At 35.6% G+C, this 21,065-nt stretch overlaps 1 protein-coding gene across 1 annotated transcript in view; it reads right to left on the bottom strand.

The window, feature by feature from the left end:
* LOC109076306 (low-density lipoprotein receptor-related protein 8-like) overlaps positions 1-21,065 on the bottom strand; it is a 145,086-nt gene that overhangs the window by 5,331 nt on the left and 118,690 nt on the right. Inside the window, exons 11-19 of the mRNA XM_042725163.1 lie at positions 18,216-18,443; positions 17,220-17,338; positions 16,255-16,394; positions 11,122-11,263; positions 8,683-8,835; positions 8,184-8,520; positions 4,037-4,206; positions 3,601-3,675; positions 775-944 (exon numbers count right to left, since the gene is read on the bottom strand). Of these exons, the coding sequence (XP_042581097.1) occupies positions 775-944; positions 3,601-3,675; positions 4,037-4,206; positions 8,184-8,520; positions 8,683-8,835; positions 11,122-11,263; positions 16,255-16,394; positions 17,220-17,338; positions 18,216-18,443 (1,534 nt within the window). The remainder of the gene's footprint in view (positions 1-774; positions 945-3,600; positions 3,676-4,036; positions 4,207-8,183; positions 8,521-8,682; positions 8,836-11,121; positions 11,264-16,254; positions 16,395-17,219; positions 17,339-18,215; positions 18,444-21,065) is intronic.

The raw sequence follows: 21,065 nt of genomic DNA, 5'->3' as shown, positions 1-21,065 counted from the left end.
GCTGTGTAGTGTAGTTTGAAGTTGACTAATATGATGTCTCTTGGCCAAAAGCAGCTGCATGAATGTGAACGTTTGACACAAAAATGAAAACATCAACAAAGAAATTGACCATGTATACCCCACCATGTTTAAAAACACGACACTGGGAGGCACAGACATTAAGAGGTCATTTCTGATTCCGAATTTACCAGTAATTTGAAACTGATGTGTGAACGGTGCTTTATCGGTAAAAAGACGGAATGTCGTGGCCTGTGTGAACAGCACATTTTTGTATTTACCAGAAAAGTCATTGCAGTAATTTTACGGCAATTTACCGGTATTACTGTGTGATGGGGCTAATGACAACACGTAGTAAATCTGGACTAAATTCATATTACACACATTCATACTATATACTACAATATTCGCAATTATTTATTCAAAAGAAGTCCCTACTCAGAGAGAATGCGATTTCGGACTCAGCCTATGGGAAACACATACACACTAATGAAACCTCACATGGTAATCCATACACTAATTAAACATACATTTGAATGAAAATGTGTGGTGAATTATGAATATAAATATGTGTTTGGGAAGAGGCAGCATAATGCCCTCTTTTAGGGAACACTGTCTTATCCTCGCCCATATTTTATCACTATCCGACTGCCTTCCTCCCTTTGTTCACTTTGCGCTGGACAGCATAGGTGCCCCTGAGTACCAGTGAGCTGCCGGGTCTGGGATACCACCCCCCAGTGGCAGTGCTAGGTATGGCTGTCTGGCACTGCCACTCACTGCAGGGTAGACGTGGCCGATCTGCTCGCTGCGGCCGATGTGGATTTCGTCGTCGTCGTCCTCTGTGGTCTTGCGGTAAACAGGGTTGTCGAAGTTCATGCTCTTGGTGTTCCGTCTCCTCCAGTTGCGCCACACCAGGTAGCCTCCGGTACACATCAGGCCGATGACCACTGTGGCAAGGATAGGAACTGCATGCATTTAACACACAGTCAACACATACGGCGGGGGCGTTAACACAGCCAGGGGACACAGAGCGGCGAATGACACACACAAACATATATATACTCAAACTCATACACTCAAATCTTAAGCTGTATCATGGCAGACCTGGGCTAAATGGTTTTATTAATATGTTTCATTATTAAAATTATGTGTCAAAGCAAAACTCATTTCATTCCATGCAATTGTTGCAACTCTCTTAACAAAATCAAGGACATATTTAAAGATTAAAAAAATATTTAAAACCCTTATTTGAGCGATTTTATAGCCATATTAACAAACATCTAAACAGGAAAATGCATAATAAAAGAATTTACTAAATTAATAACAAAATAATAGACTGTCTATGCCAACATGGGTACATAGTATAAATATAAACTGAATAATAAAAAAAGTATTTGTTTGACCAGTTTAATTTGAATTTGAATTTAATTGAATTTGAAGTTATGGGATTGTAACTTGCTGAATTAATTGTAATGCTGCGATGTTGTGTGACAATGATGCATACTGTTTCACATAAAATAAAAAAATCATAAGCAATAAACAGTGTATAATAAATAGTGTGCATCACTCTATAAATCTATTCTAAACAGCTTTTATGTTTGGGGTTAGTAAGATTTAAATTAATACTTTTAGTCAAAATGCATTAAACTGCTTAAAGGTTATGATAACACATATATAATATTACAAAAGCCTGATGTTCTTATGTATAAAATAAATAACAAAATAACAAAAATATTAAAATCAGCATATCAAAATGAATTCTGAATGATCATGAAGACTGGAATAATGGCTACTGAAAATAGCTTTGCCAACATAGGAATAAAAAATAAAAAAAATTAAGTAGCAATAATATTTCTCAATATTGCTGTTTTTACTGTATATTTGATCAAACAAATGCAACCTTGGTGAACATAAGAGACTTCTTTCAAAAACATTTAGAAAATCTTACCAGCCCCAATTTTTTGAATGGTAGTGTACATAATTTAAGGAGAGTCTGATCCTATTACTACAAAAAGGGCTACTTAAAAAGCAGGTTTAAAAATAGCAGATATAAATATTTAAAAACTAGGGCTGCCAAAGACACACCTTTTCCATTCACTCTCTCTCTCTCTCTCTCTCTCTCTCTCTCTCTCACACACACACACACACACACACACACACACACACACACACACACACGCAGTGGCTTAGTGGAATATGTGAAGGGGTGCTCACATGCTGCTCAGTGAGAAAGCAGGGGTCTAAGGGGACCAGAAGAAATTTAAATGGACTGTGTGTATGCTCACACACGCCTACATGTGAATAGTTGGGGGGAGCACATTGCTATTCAGGGTGAATTGATAACCATGTGTGGCTTTCCTACAGCGACTGGCTAACCCATTCCCTAATTTAAAAGATCAGCCGTGGCTGCTCTGGTCCCCTGGAAGTTCTCCCTAATTGCTCTTTTGTCTGGGGGGGGGCTGCAGAGACCTCCTCATGATGTGTTTTTCTCCATCACTCAGGTTCTTTTGTCTAGCTATAAACACTTGAAATGCATTCAAAGAATTACATTCGATTTTTAACCAAACTACAATAAAAGAAAGCATTTAGAAAAACGTTACAATTTTAAGATAAGAGGAGTGACCGTGAAGGGACTGCAATTACAAAGAGCTATTAAAACAGTTTTTAGAGGAAAGGTATTTCACTTAGTATCTTTCATTTCAATCCCACTAAGCCACTCTCCAGACACAGCTCAGACAATCAATGAAGCCCATCAGGTCCTTTTGACAGATACTTTCTGTAGAAACTATATATTTGCATATAATGTACTTTATATATACACATGTACTGTTATTTAGTTCGATCAAACAGTCAAAAGGATGATGTATAGAAACTAACTGAGAGAATGATCACAAAATCAAAATGCATGAGCGACACTTCTTGTTGTAGGATCAAAAATAACCATTTATAAAGCACTAATTTCATAATGAGCATAAAAATATTTAAAAACATGTTGTAGGCTGCTGTCATATAAACTTTTGAAACAGCCTATTAATTTAGAAAGAATATTCTGGATTTAATACAATTCAAGCTCGATCGACAGCATCTGTGGATAATCTAAAAGCTCTTACAAAAAATTTAACATTTAAAATATGGAAATATCACACTGTGACCAAAGTATAACCATATTCAGACTAGTCTAAAGCATTTATTAAACTCGTCTGTGAAAAATTATAGAAACAACTATATAAATATAATAACAATGTATAAATATAATTAAATATAAATGCATATACACACAGCACATTTTAATAGTGACAGCCATAAAGACTTTCATTCTAAGAGCTGTACAGTAAATTTTTCTTTTTAGTTTTAACAAACTTAGAATTGAGTTTAAATTATTCTGGAATAAATAGCATGCTGTCGACAGCACTTAAGTTGTATTTAACCTGGAATATTAAGCTAAGCAGCAACAAGTTTATAAATGGCTAGTTAGGACCACCGTCAGTGTCTCCAAAGCAGGAAGTGCACATAAAGCTCAAGGGCAAAAGCTGTTCATCTACTGGGTGAACAAGTCTCAATTCAAAATGCAGGATAAAATGCTTAGTTAGGATTAATACTCACCTATTGGAATGACTATACCCAGAACCGCAACGGTTATATTGCTACCAAGGAGAAAGTGGTCATTTCCACTGCCAGCTGAAACAGAAAGATGAAGAAACAAAGAAAGACTGTATTAACTTTTTATTTAATCACAAGATCATAACAGATTTAGTTAACACCACTGTATTGTCCCCAATTATTGAGAACAGATTTTTCTATTCCAGCATCAAAATAAACACTGACTGAGGTTGCAGCATGTAACAGGTATGTTTTCACTGCCATTTTCATTTAAATGAATCTTCTCCAGTTTGTATAGTGAAGTGTCCATTTACGCCGCTGTCTTGCTCAAGGCCATATATTGCTATTCATACAGCACTTTGCTTTGTGCTGTTGCTTTCCTTTTTAAGGTTTCTGCTGAGCAGTTGTTTCCACCATATAAATCCCACCTCAATCTCACAATTAGCATGAGGCCCTCCATTAGCTACAGCATAATTAGTGTCTGATAATGGAGTCTGAGCCGGGAGATTAAGAGGACTAGATGGTGTGGTTTTTGGGTACTGCCTTTGAAAGGCTGTGAAACGGGCTTGTCGGTAGGAAACAAAAGAAATGCAGTGTATGTAGTAACAACTGCACATAAAGGGAAAGGTAATCAAGAAAACATATTATCGGTAAGGGGATCCTCTTAAAGCTACAGTGAGAGTGTTATTTATGTGATACCAGTGACATGTAGGTTTCCATGGCAAAACTTCATTTGCATCATCTGCTTCTGTTTGTATATAGTGTGTAGTTCCTGTTTTAAATGTTTTTTTTAAGCTTATATTAAAAGAGCATTGAACGATTTATTACATCCATAAAATCATTATTCACAGAGCCTTATGTCTGTGAAAAGACAAGGGAGTGTATCCAAACTCATTAATGTGGAAATGCTTTTAGTATAAACAATTGGCCTGCAACAGGTGATGCTGACAAACTCCATTATGAGCACTGAAAACTGCTAACACACGCTTCAGAAATTCACAACCCACGGTTTTATGATCATTTGCACAATATGTGATATATTTAACATATCTACTACAGGTACATTCACAGCTGGTGTGCCTGGCACTTAAATAGCTATATACACCAACGTTCAAAAGTTTGTGGTCGGTACAATTTCTTAATGTTTTGTGTGTTAATGAAAGTAGAGTCTTATGCTGAACAAGGCAGCATTTATTTGAATAAAAAACAGTAAAAAAAAAAAAAATAATATTATGAAATTTAAATAACTGTTTTCTATTTTAATTCAACAGCCATCGCTTCAGTCTTTAGTGTCACATGATCCTTCAGAAATTATTCTAATATGTGACTGTGGACTACAAAACCAGTCATAAGTAGCACAGGTATTTTTGTAGCAATAGCCAACAATACATTGTATGGGTCAGAATTATCGATTTTTCTTTTATGCCAAAAATCATTAGGATATTTAGATCATGTTCCATTGAGATATTTTGTAAATTTCCTACTGTAAATATATAAAAATGTATTTTTTGATTAGTAATATGCATTGCTAAGGACTTAATTTGAAAACTTTAAAGGCGATTTTCTCAATATTTTGATTGTTTTGCACCCTCAGATTCCAGATTCCTATTTTCATATAGTTGTATATCGGCCAAATATTGTCCTATCCTTACAAACCATACATCAATGGGAAGCTTATTCATTCAGCTTTCAGATGTCAAATTGAACCTGATGACTTGTTTTGCGTCCAGGGTCACATATTTTGATTTGGTGCTCAAGAAACACTTCTTATTATCAATGTTGAAAATTGTTACATTGCTTAATATTTTTGTTGAATCTGCGATTTTTTTCAAGTTTAAAAGAATATTAACAATGTAAAGTCCTAATTGTCACTTTTGATCTATTTAATGCATTCTTGCTGGAAAAAAATCTTAAAATAAATAAAATAAATCTTACTGATCCAACAGCAGTGTTTAAAAAAAAAAGCCACATTTGTAGAATTCTACAGACAAGGTTTTGTCTTCATTAGCAAGCAGCCATAAAAGGCAGAAAGGGTGTAATTCATCACTATCCTCAGTGCAGCAATTTACAGGTTTTATCTAATAGAGAGTTTTACCATGTCTACCGTGTAATATGCTGGCAGTCATAAAATATTCAAGAACCCAAAATTATGGTTAGCATCAAGAATGAGCTCTTCTGTGCTTTGATTATGGGCTGAGAGTTGTAAAGGCTACTAAAATGTTGGTTGTTTTTCCATATTTTTAGTCTCGACAGACAACCTTTCGAAGACTTTTGGAGGGATATCATGGATGTAGATCCTATTACTGAAGTCACTAATGCCTTTTTTCCTGCTGTGTCCAGGTGCCTGTGTACCTGAGTGTCCCCAGTCAAAGCCCAGAGGCTGTGAGGGGGTGAGAGAGAAACACTGAGTGTGGAGAGGAACAAGGCTGAGGGCAATGTTCATCAGTCAGGGCTGGCTGCTCCTCTCTCTTCACTGGCTGCTCTAATTCAGCACAGATACACTCTGGGACCCTGGGCGACCACTGCTGCCTCATCTATCACTCTCAAGTGGCCCAGTGATGCTCGGCAAGCAAATTCCTCCACACATTAACTTTCACAGACTCTGAGGACTACTGTATGAATACTGTAGGAAAGCAATTATATAAGCTTCAGCTGAATATCAGTGGTGATGGAATTCAGTAAAACAACACAAGTTCAATACAAGCAAAACAATGCAATATTACATGATATCACTCTTATACAACAGTCCTATGAATATTTACATAAAGATCAATGACATCATAAGTTGGTAAGTTTTAATTATTTATAAAAAATACTCTTTAATGCTCACCAAGGCTGCATTTATTTAATCATAAATACAGTAAAAACAGTAATATTGTGAGATATTACCATTTCAAATAAGTGTTTTCTATTTTAATATATTTTAAAAAAATTTTGTGATGACAAAGAAGAATTTTCAGCAGCCGTTACTTCAGTCAAGATTTGTAATATTTTTTTGAATTAATACATTTATGCTTACCAAGGCTGCATTTATTTGATCAAAATACAGTAAAAATATTAATATTGTGAGACTTTATTGCAATTTCAAATAAATATTGTTTTAACATTTTAAAATGTAATTTATTTTTGTGATTGCAGAGCAGAATGATTGTCATTAGTGTTATCATTAATCTTTCTTATTTGATGCTCAAGAAACATTCCTTATTATTATTAATGTTGAAAACAGTTCTGCGTAAAATATTTTTCTGGAAACAGTGATGCATTTTTTCTGATTTTGTGCTGAATAGAAAGTTCAAAAGAACCAATTTTTTTTTTTTTTTAAATAGAATTTTAATTGGCTTTGTTGTCACCGTCAACTTTTGAATGTCCATGATAAAGAAAACTCCACTCTTTGCATTCATGTTGGTTTCATATGGTTTAGAAAAATATTTATACCATATTCAAGAAAGGTTTAATTTTTTTTAATGATGCTAAAAATGTCACGTTTTTAACCATTCTTAACCTTCTTAACCATTATTTTCAAAAAAGTTAATGAATGAAGGTAAAAAGTATTTTTACAAATACTGATTAATTGAAAAGACTTATTGAAAGTCTTCAAAATATTTTTTTAAAGAGCTGTTTTTAAAGCATACTTCTTATAGAAAATAATTGGTTTTTTTAATTATACTGTTTAATTTTGAATTGTTATTTAATTTTGAATAAAAAAAATATTTAAAAAAGACCCATTATATCAACACCAAAAACAGATACCTTGCTGATTAAATGAGAGAGATTATTGGCCCTTGTATGCTGTTTGCGGTGTATGGTTGTAGACGTCTTGTTTGTGAATCTGCTGTTGTCTGGGTGGAGGTCGGCCGTTTCCCTGGTGCTTTAGTGCTGGACTGAGGGTCACTTGTGGTTGAAGTGGTCTGTGGGTGTGTGCTGGTGGAACTACGCGAGCTGGAGTGATTAGTGGTTTGGTGGGGCTGGTGGTGGTTTACTGTGATATCGCTGTAGGTGTAGTTGTAGAAATTGTACTGATTGTTGTAGGTCTATGTGTGTTATAGGCTGGAGTATTGAATAAAATCCACGTAGACGTTCTGGTTTGTAGTAGATGTTGTACTTGCAGAAAACTACAACAAACAAAACAGATTGAATAACTTCAAATCTTTTGAGTTCATCTAAAAAGACAACATTCAACTGCCCAAAAAGTTAATGAATCATTGACGTTTGGTTCTCTTAAAGTGTTAAAAAGTTATGAGAACTTGACCTAGGGCCTGTATGTTACCTGTCACACAGCGGCGCAATGTCTTTCCATGTTGTCCGGACAGGCACACGTGTACTTGGGCGAGTGTCTGTGCCTGCTGTTAAAAGCATGGTTTTATAGAACATATTGTCTGGAGTCGGGGAAAGTGACTGTTATTGCATTACACTGGTAATTGCATCGGTAATCACGCGAGGCTGGATGAGTGGAATAAAATAGAAGACAGACAAAGCTTGGAAATAAAAGGGTTCCAACGATATCAACGACAAAAACCAAAAAAAAGACCATGATATCAATGAGAAGCAGACAAAAAAAGACCATGATATCAACACAAAAACAGAACCTCATGGTTGTAGACGTCTGTCTGTGATCTGCTGTTGTCTGGGTGGAGGTCGGCCGTTTCCCTGCTGCTGTAGAGCTGGACTGAGTGGTCACTGTAGTTGAAGTGGCTGTGGAGTGTGTGCTGGTGGAACTATGCGAGCTGGAGTGAGTGGTTGTGGTGGGACTGGTGGTGGTTGTACTTGATCCTGTCGCTGTAGGTGTAGTTGTAGAGATTGTACTGATTGTTGTAGGTCTATCTGTGTTTATAGCTGGAGTAGTGGTTGTAGGAGTCACAGTAGTAGAAGGTTCTGGTGTTGTAGTAGTGGTTGTACTTGCAGAAGTTGTTGTTTTGGGTTTGACTACAACAAACAAAACAGATATATGAAGTCAGCTGACTTCCTGTAATCTTTTGAGTTCATCTAAAAGACAACATTCAACTCCCAAACCTGAATCAGTTAACGTTTGTTTCTTTAAAGTGTATAGTATGAGTAAACTTGACCTAGGGCTCTGTATTTTGTTACCTGTCACACATCGGCGCATGTCTGGGCCCAGTTCCATGTTGTCCGGACAGGCACACGTGTACTTGGGCGAGTGGTCTGTGATCTGAGGAGCTCTGAGGCACAGGTACTCACAGCCACCATTGGGCAGACTTCCCATGTTGCATGTGTCTGGAGCTATAGGGAAAGTCACAGTATAATTCAGATGAATTAGTCTCTGGATTGGATGCATAGTAGTATATATAAGATCATACATTAAAATATTAACATATTTTAGCTGAACTATTAAGATGCATTCACAGTGACCTAACACTGGAGGTAATTCATTTTCAGAGAAAGCTTGGAAATAAAAGGTTCACATTTTTATTTACCTCAAAATTGTTTTCTATGTAGCTGCCCATGGTTATAAAGTGCATACAGTAAGATATATTAACCAGTTAAGAAAACACATTTATATAAATTAACCAAAGCAAAATTATGTTTATACTAAATATTGCAGCAGTCATTTATCACTTAATTTATGTCATTTTGAGTATGAAAAATTATATAAATTTAAGCATACACTACCATTTATAAGTCTGGGTGCAAAAGTGACAGTAAAGACCTTTATAATAATACAAAAATGTATATTTCAAATAAATGCTGTTCTTTTGAACTTTCTGAAAAAAATAAAAATAAAAAATAAATCATAATCATAATCTCCATAAAAATATTAGTTTTCTCCATTTATAATAATAAGAAATGTTTCTTGAGCACCAAATCAGTATATCAGGATGATTTCTGAAGGATCTTGTAACACTGAAGACTGGAGTAATGGCTGCTTTGCCATCACATAAATAAATAACAAATATATTAAATACATTAAAATAGAAAACAGGTATTTTAAATTGTAATAATATTTCACAATATTACTGTTTTTTTATTACAATATTACAGTCAGTAGTCTATTGTAACATGTATGGCATCCTAGAGATTGAGTATGTCGTAAAAATGCTTTATTAAGCTTTCTTATAAATTCTTGTTTTGTCATGTTTTGCAGGGATGCATAACTGATTAATATTTCACTCAGAGGCACTTGAGATATAAAAAGCAGTTGGATTCCATTCTCATCATTTCTTGTTCAGCATAAGTGTGTTTTCCTGCTTTGGTTTGCATTTTCAGAGCAACATGTTTAATTCTTTTATTTAGATTTAAATAGCACTTCTCATTTATGAATGTGAGGAGGCTGTAAATTGGTTCTTCTGCTGGCATGTTGCACGTGGTCTGTTTGTGATAAAAGGATGAAAACAAAGAATCTAAATCTGCACACACATACGCACACTGCTTCTTTCATTTTCTCTGCCTGTCTCTAGAATAAAAAATCACCATAAATATGCTATTCTCTAATAGGACTGCTATTACTGGGGAAAAACAGAGAGTCAGCAAAGATTTGCCTCTCATTATTATAGGTGACACTGTGAAAATAATACAATTTAAGCATTGTTTCTATTGCAATTTCATATTATTTTATTTTTTGCTGCTGTACCTTTAAGAAATGGGCTCTTTACATGTGAAATGAACAACAGTTTTTTTTTTTTTTTTTTTTTATTAGTTTCAATAAATTATCTTTGTGGACAGGAGAGGAAGCTGAATTCTCAGTGTTTTCACAGCACATGAAAATCTTTTATCTAAAAGATCAGGAACAATTTGATTCCTCATGATATGAGTCTTCTAATGCATTATAACATCCATCATTAGCTATGAGCTCAATAGATAAAACAGTCTAAAGTTTAAATTTTTTTTTATTTTTTTTGAGGTTTGTGGTATTTTTAATTTTTAAGAAATTTTTTTTTTTTTTGAGAGGGGGCGTTACATTGATCAAAAGACACAGCAAAAGACTACATTTTTACAAAAGATTTCTATTTCAAGTACTGTTCTTTTGATCTTTCTATTCATAAAAATGTATTATCTTTAAGCATAAGAGGCTTCCTTCAAAACCGATTCCAGACTTTTGAATGATGGTGTACACATGATCATTACTATAACTGATGTTGAATTATAAATAAATGTAACAATAAAATGTATGCCAGTTTTTAAATTAGTAATCTAATACTCAACAAATGACCAGCAAAATTGCTAACAAAATGTAAGCTTTTAAGAGATTTTATAACATATTTAAAAAAATCTGAGCAGAAACAAAAACAATGAGGTTAATCAGTAAAAAGTTTCTTTAGTTCACTGAAATAATTCAGTTGAATGAATCAAATGTATTGGACCAACACAATCTGAATAAGAGAACATCACAATAAATAGTTGTTAGGGGAGAAAAAAAAAGCTCTTTATTGGAGAAACTACCCTATTTTAAAATTCGTTCTACTAAAAATGTAGTTAAGTAAACCGCTACATTTACCTAGTTGCTCTCTGACACTGGCCAGTCTATACACATTTAAAGTGGTCTCTATCTGTACTACACTTATTTCTCACCTTGAGGCTGCCGGAGCTCGTGGAACACCACCACATCCAGTGGGTTGTTGAGATCATTAGCCAGCATTGCCACATCCTGCCCTGTCAGCCGGTTTACGCTGTAGATGGCCTCATCCTCCAAGTCTGTCCAGTAAACTCGGTCCTGTAGAAACATATAAAATGTGAATTCTACACAAGCAGGAGCTATTGCACTCCAGAGGTTCAAACATTACAATGTAGCACTTAAAATGAAAACACAAATTGATAATAGGTAAATGCATGTCTTGAATATAAGTAGCTTTGTATAAAAGTGTGGAAACAAGTGTCTTGTTAGTTTTATGGCCAGCTTATACTACTATTCAAAAGTTTGGGGTCTGTAACATTAACATTAATGTTTTTAAAAGTAGTCTCCTATGCTCACCAAGATTGCATTTATTTGATCAAAAACACAGTAAAACAGTAATACTGTGAAATATTATAATTCAAAATATTTTTCTTTCTATTTCAATATATTTTAAAATGTAATTTATTCTTGCGATGGCTGAATTTTCAGCATCCATTACTCCAGTCTACAGATCCTACAGAAATCATTCTGATTTGGTGCTCAGGCAACATTTCTTATTATTATCAATGTTGAAAACATTTTCTATGGAAACTGCTACAATTCTTAGGAATTTGATTGAATAGGCCGAAAAGAAAGCTGAAAAGAACAGCATTTATTTCAAACAATTTTTATTTACTGCCACTTTTGATCAGTCTAATGCAACCTTGCTGAAAGGATATATTATTTCTTCAGAAAAAAAAAATCTTACTGACCCCAAATGGTAGTATATATAAAGAATGAATAAGAAGTTAAATAAATCTTTATATATGTTTTATACTTATATAACATCTTCTCTCACTAAGGGCAAAAAGTGACTACCATTCACATTATTCTTGGGTCTTTTATTGTGATTCAGTGAAAAATGGATAATGTTACATAGGACAAAAAAGCCACCTGAATAGGAAAAATCACAGTCAAGCAGGTATTATTCTGTTGGGCATCTATTTTTTTTTCTCTGCATGATGCAAGACACCAAAAAAGGAAAGAAACGGGAGGAAGATGACAATGAAGATAAAGGCTTCTGTGTCTTTTGGACCACAAAGGTTTTTCATCAGACTAATTAAAGCTTGCAGCTCTATCTCTCCTTTGTATCTTCACCTACATGAGCATGAAAGCACATGCTCCACCGTCAGAAAATACCACTTTCAACATTCTCCGTCTGACTCCCTCCTCTGATCAGTCCTTATCAGCCGCTACAGAAATATTGCAAATGTGCATGGGGAGATGGTCTGTTACTATGACAACCTGAGATTCATCTTCTTTTCAAACGGATGCGGAAATGGATGAGGAAGTTTGGGAGGAGGTGTTTTTGGGGTAACAAAAGAAAAGGACTGGGGGAGGGCTCAAAAAAAAAAAAAAGATTAAGAAGAATGAGCATGCCCAAATGGGCAGCTGGCACCGAGTATGTTTACAGAGCTGTGCTTTTTTGGAAAGGTCAGGCTGCTGGATCCCAGTTGAGCTCCGTCAGGTGCTCCTGCTGGTGGCTGTTGATCAGTAGGACTCCTTAACCTGCACTAGACAGCATTCAAATTCTGCCGCATTGCAGCTCTCATCTAACGCATGGGCCACGAAGGCACCATATCTGATATAGATAACTGCTTTAATCTATGACACAAAAGGCTGGTTTCTAACATCCAAGTCTGAAATTTGTACTCCTTGAGCGAGGGGAGCATCTTTATTAAAACCTTTCATCAAAGTCTTCGCTTCATTTGGGAAGGAGCAACTATCCCTGTGGAACTGGATTGGTCTTGACATTTTCAGTGCTTCCTACAAACCAATAAAATTATGTGAAAGTTGGTGTGGAGATATTGGTCTGTTTTATGAGACAGGGCAATGTAAAGGTCACACATCGTCTGAAAAGGTGACAGGAAAATGGAATAAATTTCTAATATGTAATTTGAGGTCTGCTGCGTTGGAAGCCAATATGTGATGTACAGCGCTGTCTTCAAGACACTAAAATAATTCCCTTAGTTCACTAAAGCTCTCTGCCATACCATGTTTATTTACAGTAAAACAGTGAAATATTATATCAATTTAAAATTACTGTTTTCTATTTTAATATACTTTAAAATGTAATTTATTTATGTGATGGTAAAGCTGAACTTTACTACAGTATTCAGTGGCACATGATCCTTTAGAAATCAATCTAATATGCTGATTTAATGTTTAACAATTTCTTCTTATTAGCAATTTTGATCAATATTTTTTGATTATTTTGTTTTTAATGTTTTATTGTTATTAGTTATTTTTTTTGGTGATAAATTTAGATTTTTGTGGTATCAATGGTATGTGTGATGAGCCCAATCATCTACTCCCTTTTTCACCCACGACTGCATACCTCTGCATAGCTCTAACTCCATAAGTTTGCAGATGACACCACGGTGGTAGGCCTGATCAGTGGCAATGATGAGACGGTCTACAGGGATGAGGTTCAGCATCTAACAACGTGGTGTGCCAACAATAACCTTGCACTCAACACCCAGAAGACTGAAGAACTGATTGTAGATAACAGGTGGACTAAGAAGGACCATACACACACTCCTATCTACATTTATGGGGCTGAAGTGGAGATCGTGGCGAGCTTCAAGTTCCTTGGTGTCCATCTGAGGATCTTTCCTGGATCCTCAATACTTCCCTTAGGAAACTAAGGGAAGCTCACCTGTCCCCCCACATCCTGCTGAACTTTTACTGTTGCACTTTTGAAAGTATTCTCACAAACTGAATCATGGTGTGGTATGGCAACCGCACTGTTTCGCACCAGAAAGCCCTCCAGCAAGTGGTGAAAATGGCCCAATACACCACTGGTGTCGGGCTACTGTCCATCAAAGACGCTAACCACAAACGCTGCATAAGGAGAGTGACACCCCAGTCACAGACTGTTCACTCCTCTCCCATTAGGGAGACATTATAGGAGTCTTCGCTGTCGCACCAGCAGACTCAGGAACAGTTTCTTTCTCTTGGCTGTCAGCCTAATGAACAGGCGCTGAACACTACATCCTAGATTGACCACCTAATGCTTAAAAAAAAAACAAAAAAAAAAACTGCACAATAACCTGTCTGCACTCCTCACTCACAATCTTCTTATTATTCCCTCTATTATTTTGCACATTCCCTTGCACATTTCTACCTCCGGATGCCATTTGCACTGGTATGGTCATTGGCCATATATAAACATATGCTATTTACCTACCTCACTGTATAATGTACATTCCATTTATACTCACTGTATAATGCACCTTCTGTTTATACTTCCTTTGCACCCTGTGTTGTATGTTGTGTAATTTTAATTTAGATTTTTTCTGACTTTCTATCCCATAACTTGCACTACATGTCATAAAGCATATTCTATATTTATTTATTTACTTTGTTATTTGCACTTCTGGTTAGATGCTAACTGCATTTCATTGGCTCTGTACTTGTACACTGCACACCAGTGTTGGGGGTAACGCATTAAAAGTAACGTGAGTTACATAATCAGATTACTTTTTTTTTTGTAACTAGTAAAGTAACGCATTACTTTTTATTTTACAAGAAAAGAGTTACTTTGTTTTCCCATTTATTGACTGACAAGTCACCTGTCCCCATATGGAGAGAAATCGGACGTACAGAGGCAGCATTATGTGCATTAATTCATCCCACTAGCAAAAAAAAAAAAAAAAAGTTTTTGTATTTTTAGTATTGATTTAAATGAGTTAAATGATTGAAATGCAAACTCAGAATATGACACAAACCTGCAAAATGTTAAATAACACAAATGCATTTAATCCCATTTTATTAACTAATGTCTTTGCTGCTGACCTATGATGATCCAGTTCAACCATACTAATAATCAAAAATGACTTTAGATAAACTAACATTTGTTCTTCATTTGTTTTTAATTGCTGAAGAGTGTTGAACCTTCTTCTCCTGAAGTTTATTCATTACACTTTTTGGTGTGAAAGGGCTTTTACATTTGCTATAAATATAACTTCTTATATTAAAGAATCAATCCCTGCTCATTTTTAAAAAGTAATGTGAAAGTAAAGCAAAAGTAACATAATGCATTACTTTCCATAAAAAGTAACTAAGTAACGTAACATATAATAATACTAAATAAAACCAAATAAATAATACTATTCAATGAAATTATTATACTATTATTATCTCATTAACGTTCGGTTCTTCAGATACTGTAAGTGTATGTCCCCTGAAGACGTGGAATATAGGGCACAGGTTGTACTGACGACTTTCATGGTGTTTCACTGAAAAATGAATGCCATTTGTGCTGGGAATGACATAAAGGTAAATAAATAAAAACAATAAGTAGTTAAAATTTTCGTTAATGTTTTTTTTGTTGACTTTTAAGCTGTCAACTGCCAAAAGGAAATGTGTACTTTGAGAAAACAAAATGTAATTTAATTTTGAGAAATTATGCAATTAAAAATAATGAACCAAAATAATGAGCTTACTGGAATTGACTCCTGCAAAAGATTTGTATACTCCTTTAAGCACATCTACAAAACATAACACTAAAGTTAGAGGGCAGTTTTTGTCTGCAGTTGTCCCCTACTGTTTTGCAACTTCTATAGGCAAGTGGAGAACTTAAGGCAAACTTTAGAACCAGCCTCAAGGATACTGCAGCAAAGTAGAGCTTCATTTCACATGTGCCCTGGACAAAAGTAAAAGAATGAAGAAAAAACATTATTTCCTTTTTCTAGGGTTTGGTCCCAGGGTACCCTCTTACTGAGCTGGCTCATCGACTGGCCTGAAGAAGGGCATTAGGTGATCTATTGTTTAGCCTGGGTCCTGCCTTCAGGTGCCTTATAAGCTGTCAAAGTAAAAAGGCTTTTAATTTGGTTTGTGTCGTTGGCTGGTGCCACAGCCATACATCTCTTGCCAAGTGTTACTGTCTCACAGTGAGACCCCTGTTCTCCTACTACACCCTGTGAGCAGACACATATTTATGTGTGCATTATGAAGCCAAAATGAGCGCAGGAAGTTCTTGCCAATGCAGCTACATCTGTGCCTGCATGAATGAGTACCTCAGTAAATTATTTGATAAATTTGCTTACCTCAAAAAGAGTCAGGGCAAAGGGATGTCCAAGATGATCCATGGAGGAAAGCAAAACTCTACGGTTGTCTCCATTTAGGTCCACGCTGGAGATCAGATGAAGCTTGGAATCCACCCAGTAGAGGCGTCTACTAGACAGATCTGGAAGAGGAAAGAACTTTTAATGGAACATATACATAAGTAGCACTTTAATAATACAACAAATACTTTTAATTTAACATGAGTGGTCAAAGGAAATGTAGAATAGTGGGAAGTACCTGAAGGGATCATTTATATTTCATAGTGTATGATTTTTTATATCTTAAGTAAAAAAGTCAGTTGGAAAGGAAATGCAAGGCACAACTGAAAAGAAAAAAAAAAAACGCAACACATCGCACTTCAAAATCTCACAGCTTTGCAAGGTTACTTTTCCCATTATAAAAGTATTTTGTTTCTAAACAGACTTAGCAATTCTCAATTCCATCTTTTTTGTCAATATCTTTTTTTTATCAGTCTACCATAACTGCTTTTTCAAATGGCTTTCATGTTAAGCAAGCCAGAGAAATGATGGCGATATTGACAGCGTTGCTTGAGCAATTCCATTTAGTTTTTCCCAAACTGACAGGTGATTGATGAGAAACAATGAAGGTGAATGATTCAAAGCCCTGTTGGCCACAGGAGGCTGCTCTTCATTATTAACACTCTTTCTTCTCCTTCTGCCTCACTTTTTCTGGGTTTGTTTTTTTTCCATTCTCCTCTAGTATGTTGGTGGATGTCTCTTGTAATGATGGCAAACGCAGCTGTCTTGTGTCTTGCTTTTTGGTATGATATGCTTTGTTTTGCTCTCTGCTGTTACCCTTTTATCTTTTGTTGTCTTTTCTGCTATTCTCCAGTGTGTTTTTCTCTATTTTGTCTGTATTTGAAGATGTGAATACTTTTGATTTGAAGGGAAAAACTGAACTGCAAAACTTTCAAATGGTGTTTTACCAAGCGCAATCCCATTGGGCCACTCGATCCTCTCTGAAACCAGAACTTGTCGATCCACTCCGTTCATTCCGGCTTTCTCGATCTTGGCCAGCGTCCCCCAATCTGACCAGTACATGAACCTGAGCGGGGCAAAACAAACAAAATGTTCCTAATCAGAATCACGGACAGATCTAGTGGTTCTCAACCTTTTTGACACCATCAGTTCTCCAGTTTGTTATTTACTGGATGAGGATTAAGAATAAGGGTTATAAAATATCTTTTACTCAATTTCTACCCAGTAAAATATTTCAAAGCTTGGTCCTCTTTAAGTCATATTTGAAGCTGGTGGGAAAAATTGTGGAATACTGCATTTAATGTACCGCATTCAAGTATTTTAATTATCCAAAATTCCTATTAAATGTAGGGGCAGGTGACATAAAATTTTGTGAATGACATTTTTACAATTTAGCACAAATTTGGAGGAGTTCCCTTTGTTTGGGCCACAAAAGCTTCATGTTAACAAATAAAGCAGTTGCAGTTAAGTGGAAAATTAGAAAGCTCCAATGGCCTTGAAACTTCAACACTCATCACCTGTCAAAAATCAAGATGAATAAGTGAGAGTATGCTCATTAAAAAAAGTCAGTACATAGCTCCGGTTCAATAAGACTGAAGTGGGCACTTTACCCACAGGCAACAATTAGTTGGTATGCTGACCAGCTTGAGACTCATTTGCATGTTTTTCATGCTCTTCTACTTCTGTAATATGGTGAAAAGACCCCTGAGGGGAAAGATTCATCATGATGAACGCCAGTAAAAGAAAATTATACATACAACCTTTGACAAGGCTTTCAAAAATCTTGGGGTGTTGACACATATCATGCAATGTACATCATATTTACGTTATTCATTATTATTTAATGCAATAGAGGGTTTGAAAATACTGGAGGGAGGAGGCTTAATATTTTCCTTAGGGTGTTGAGAACCATTTTTGGCTGATTATAAATGTTATATCATTACCCTTGTCTTGGGTCAACGGCGATGGCACGTGGTTCCCCAAGCTCTGTGTCGATCAACACCTTCCTTTTCTTGCCATCACTAGTTGCGACTGAGATAGTTTTGTCTCCAGAGTCGGTCCAGTAGATGTTCTTATGGACCCAGTCCATTGCTAAGCCCTCTGGGGAATGTAGCGCAGTGTCTATGAGCGTGATCTGCTGAGAAGCATCACTGGCTTTGTTGATGTATGCACTAAAGAGGAACAAACACACTGTTAACCTACATCCACAGCATTTAAGCAAATGTATCTATCTATTCATAAAAAAAAAAAAAAATCACAAGATACTAGATGCATCCACCAGATTCATGGAGAATAAGCTCAAAATAAATAGCTGACACTCCCAGCTGTTGTTTACGTACACATAGGCAGCAAAATGAGGCAACATCTGCATATTTCTCAGAGAACAATTGTAGGACAAAAAGGCTGTGACTTTCCCTGTCTCTGAAAGTTACAATGACATACAGTGAAGTAGATCTGATTGCTCTTTGAAGCCTGGTGAAATCTGATGTGACTGATCTTATGATCTAGCTCTATACATGTGCAAACAATAACTTTCACAAGTAGCTGATGCCAAAAACGTTGCCACAGACATAGTTGCAAATACAAACAAAAATCCAGTAACAATATTTTGTGTTTTTGGCTCGTCTCCATCCCAGTGTTTCTTACTTCTTGAAATACTAACAAATTAGCATACTTTCATGAACATTTTGTATGTAATCTTTGTATATACTGTAGACTACTACTCAAAAGTTTGGGTCAGATTTTTTTCTTAAAGACATAAATACATGAAATTGATCAAAAAAAGTTAGTAAAGCATTTATAATGTTACAAAATATGTCTATTTAAAAAAGCTGTTCTTTAGCACTTTCTATCCATCAAGGAATGTTGTTCAACATGTATAATAATGTTTCTTACATACCAAAGCAGAATATTAGAATGATTTCTGAAGGATCAAGTGACACTGAAGAAGAAATGGTAAATGTTTGCAGTTTTGAAAGTGAAAAAAGTGAAGTGAAAGTGACGTGACATTCAGCCAAGTATGGTGACCCATACTCAGAATTCGTGCTCTGCATTTAACCCATCCGAAGTGCACACACACAGAGCAGTGAACACACACACACACACACTGTGAACACAGAGCAGTGGGCAGCCATTTTATGCTGCGGCGCCCGGGGAGCAGTTGGGGGTTCGATGCCTTGCTCAAGGGCACCTAAGTCATGGTATTGAAGGTGGAGAGAGAACTGTACATGCACTCCCCCCACCCACAATTCCTGCCGGCCCGAGACTCGAACTCACAACCCTTTGATTTGGGAGTTCGATTCTGTAGTCATTATGTCTATGAATTAGGATTGGTGTTTTTATTGTTAGTTTTTACTGTTTTTTTATGTTCTTTTTTATTTTATTTTTTAGTGTTTTTTTTTTTATTGTATTTTTTATTGAACTGACAAGGCATTATTAATATCTATTAATGCTAATCAGTATTCCATTATCCATGTTCAAATGATTTTTTTTTTTTTAAATATTGTTTTAACCAAACCAACCAACAAATAAACAAACAAAACTCTGTTGCTGTGAAAGGAAAAATGTCATTTATTAAGGGATAATCTAAAAAATCATCCTATCAACTCTTCTACCATGTTGGTAGAAAAATGAAAACCCGTTACTGGTGAAAAATACCAGCATTGAAACCTTGTAGATTTCCAGCATAATGTTTCAAATTTTAAAACACTTACTTCAAATCTACAAAATATTTGCTTTCAATTTCCAACGGGAAAAGGCACCCGTTTCTCCGGTCACTGACTGTGAGGAGGTGCGTTCTGTTATAACCTGGTAATTTTCCATTTGCAGTCACCTAGTGCCTTTAACAGATGCTGTTTCAACAGCCATCAACATGGGCCCATCTCCACTTTGAGACACTCTTTTCAGAGAGGACCTTAAGTGAATCACAAGGACAGAGGCAATAGCAGTCAGGGAACATTTCTCTCATGCTTTCATCGGCTTGACTAGGAGCTCTATTAATAGGAACAGGTCTCCTGAATCCTTTCAAACACTGATGATTCACAAATGATACAAAACAAACAATAAAAAATAAAGAGCTCTGCACTTAAACAGAAGTGACTAAACATGATGAGATTGTCAATATAATGTGACGTCAACCGTACAGTGGCATTCTTTTTTATATTCATTATTCTGACAGTGATACAAGATACATTATATAAATGCATGACTACAGTCAGTTATAGACCAAACCCATCAGGTACAGTACATGACATGCATAAATGATAACATCATGACATCCTTCAGCAAAAATTTCAGTAAAATGCTGAATGATAACAATCACTGCCAATCACATATTTCACTGAATTAATGTCACTGTAGACAGGGCTACTCAGAGCAATGCAACAAAAATAATATAATAATAATAATAATAATAATTTAATAGTATTGATAAAATGTCCTGTTGCTTATCACTTGCTGCATCATACCGGGTATTAACTTGTCACTGTGTGACAAGTTAAAGTGAGTCAAACATCTATCAAAGCCAAAACCGCATGGTGTTTTGTGTTCACCCCAGGATCAAACAATGATGTATTTGATCAACAAGAGCAACAAACCGTCTGTTTAATTGGCTGGGTTTGGGTTCCCTCTGACATCTTAATTACAGCAGAAGCCTCGGATCGCATTAACCCAAAATGATGTTAATTGGAATTAATCAAAGCAATAAACACAACATTAATCTATCAACCTTTATGCTGAAAGAGAGGTTTTGAGCTTTCATGCTAGAGAACCACTACGTAAAAAAAAACAGATCA

The sequence above is a fragment of the Cyprinus carpio genome, chromosome B6 (assembly GCF_018340385.1).
Source record: "Cyprinus carpio isolate SPL01 chromosome B6, ASM1834038v1, whole genome shotgun sequence".
Classification (NCBI taxonomy): Eukaryota; Metazoa; Chordata; class Actinopteri; order Cypriniformes; family Cyprinidae; genus Cyprinus; species Cyprinus carpio.
Note: the sequence above shows the minus strand (reverse complement) of the source record. Positions and strands in the feature narration are given on the sequence as shown.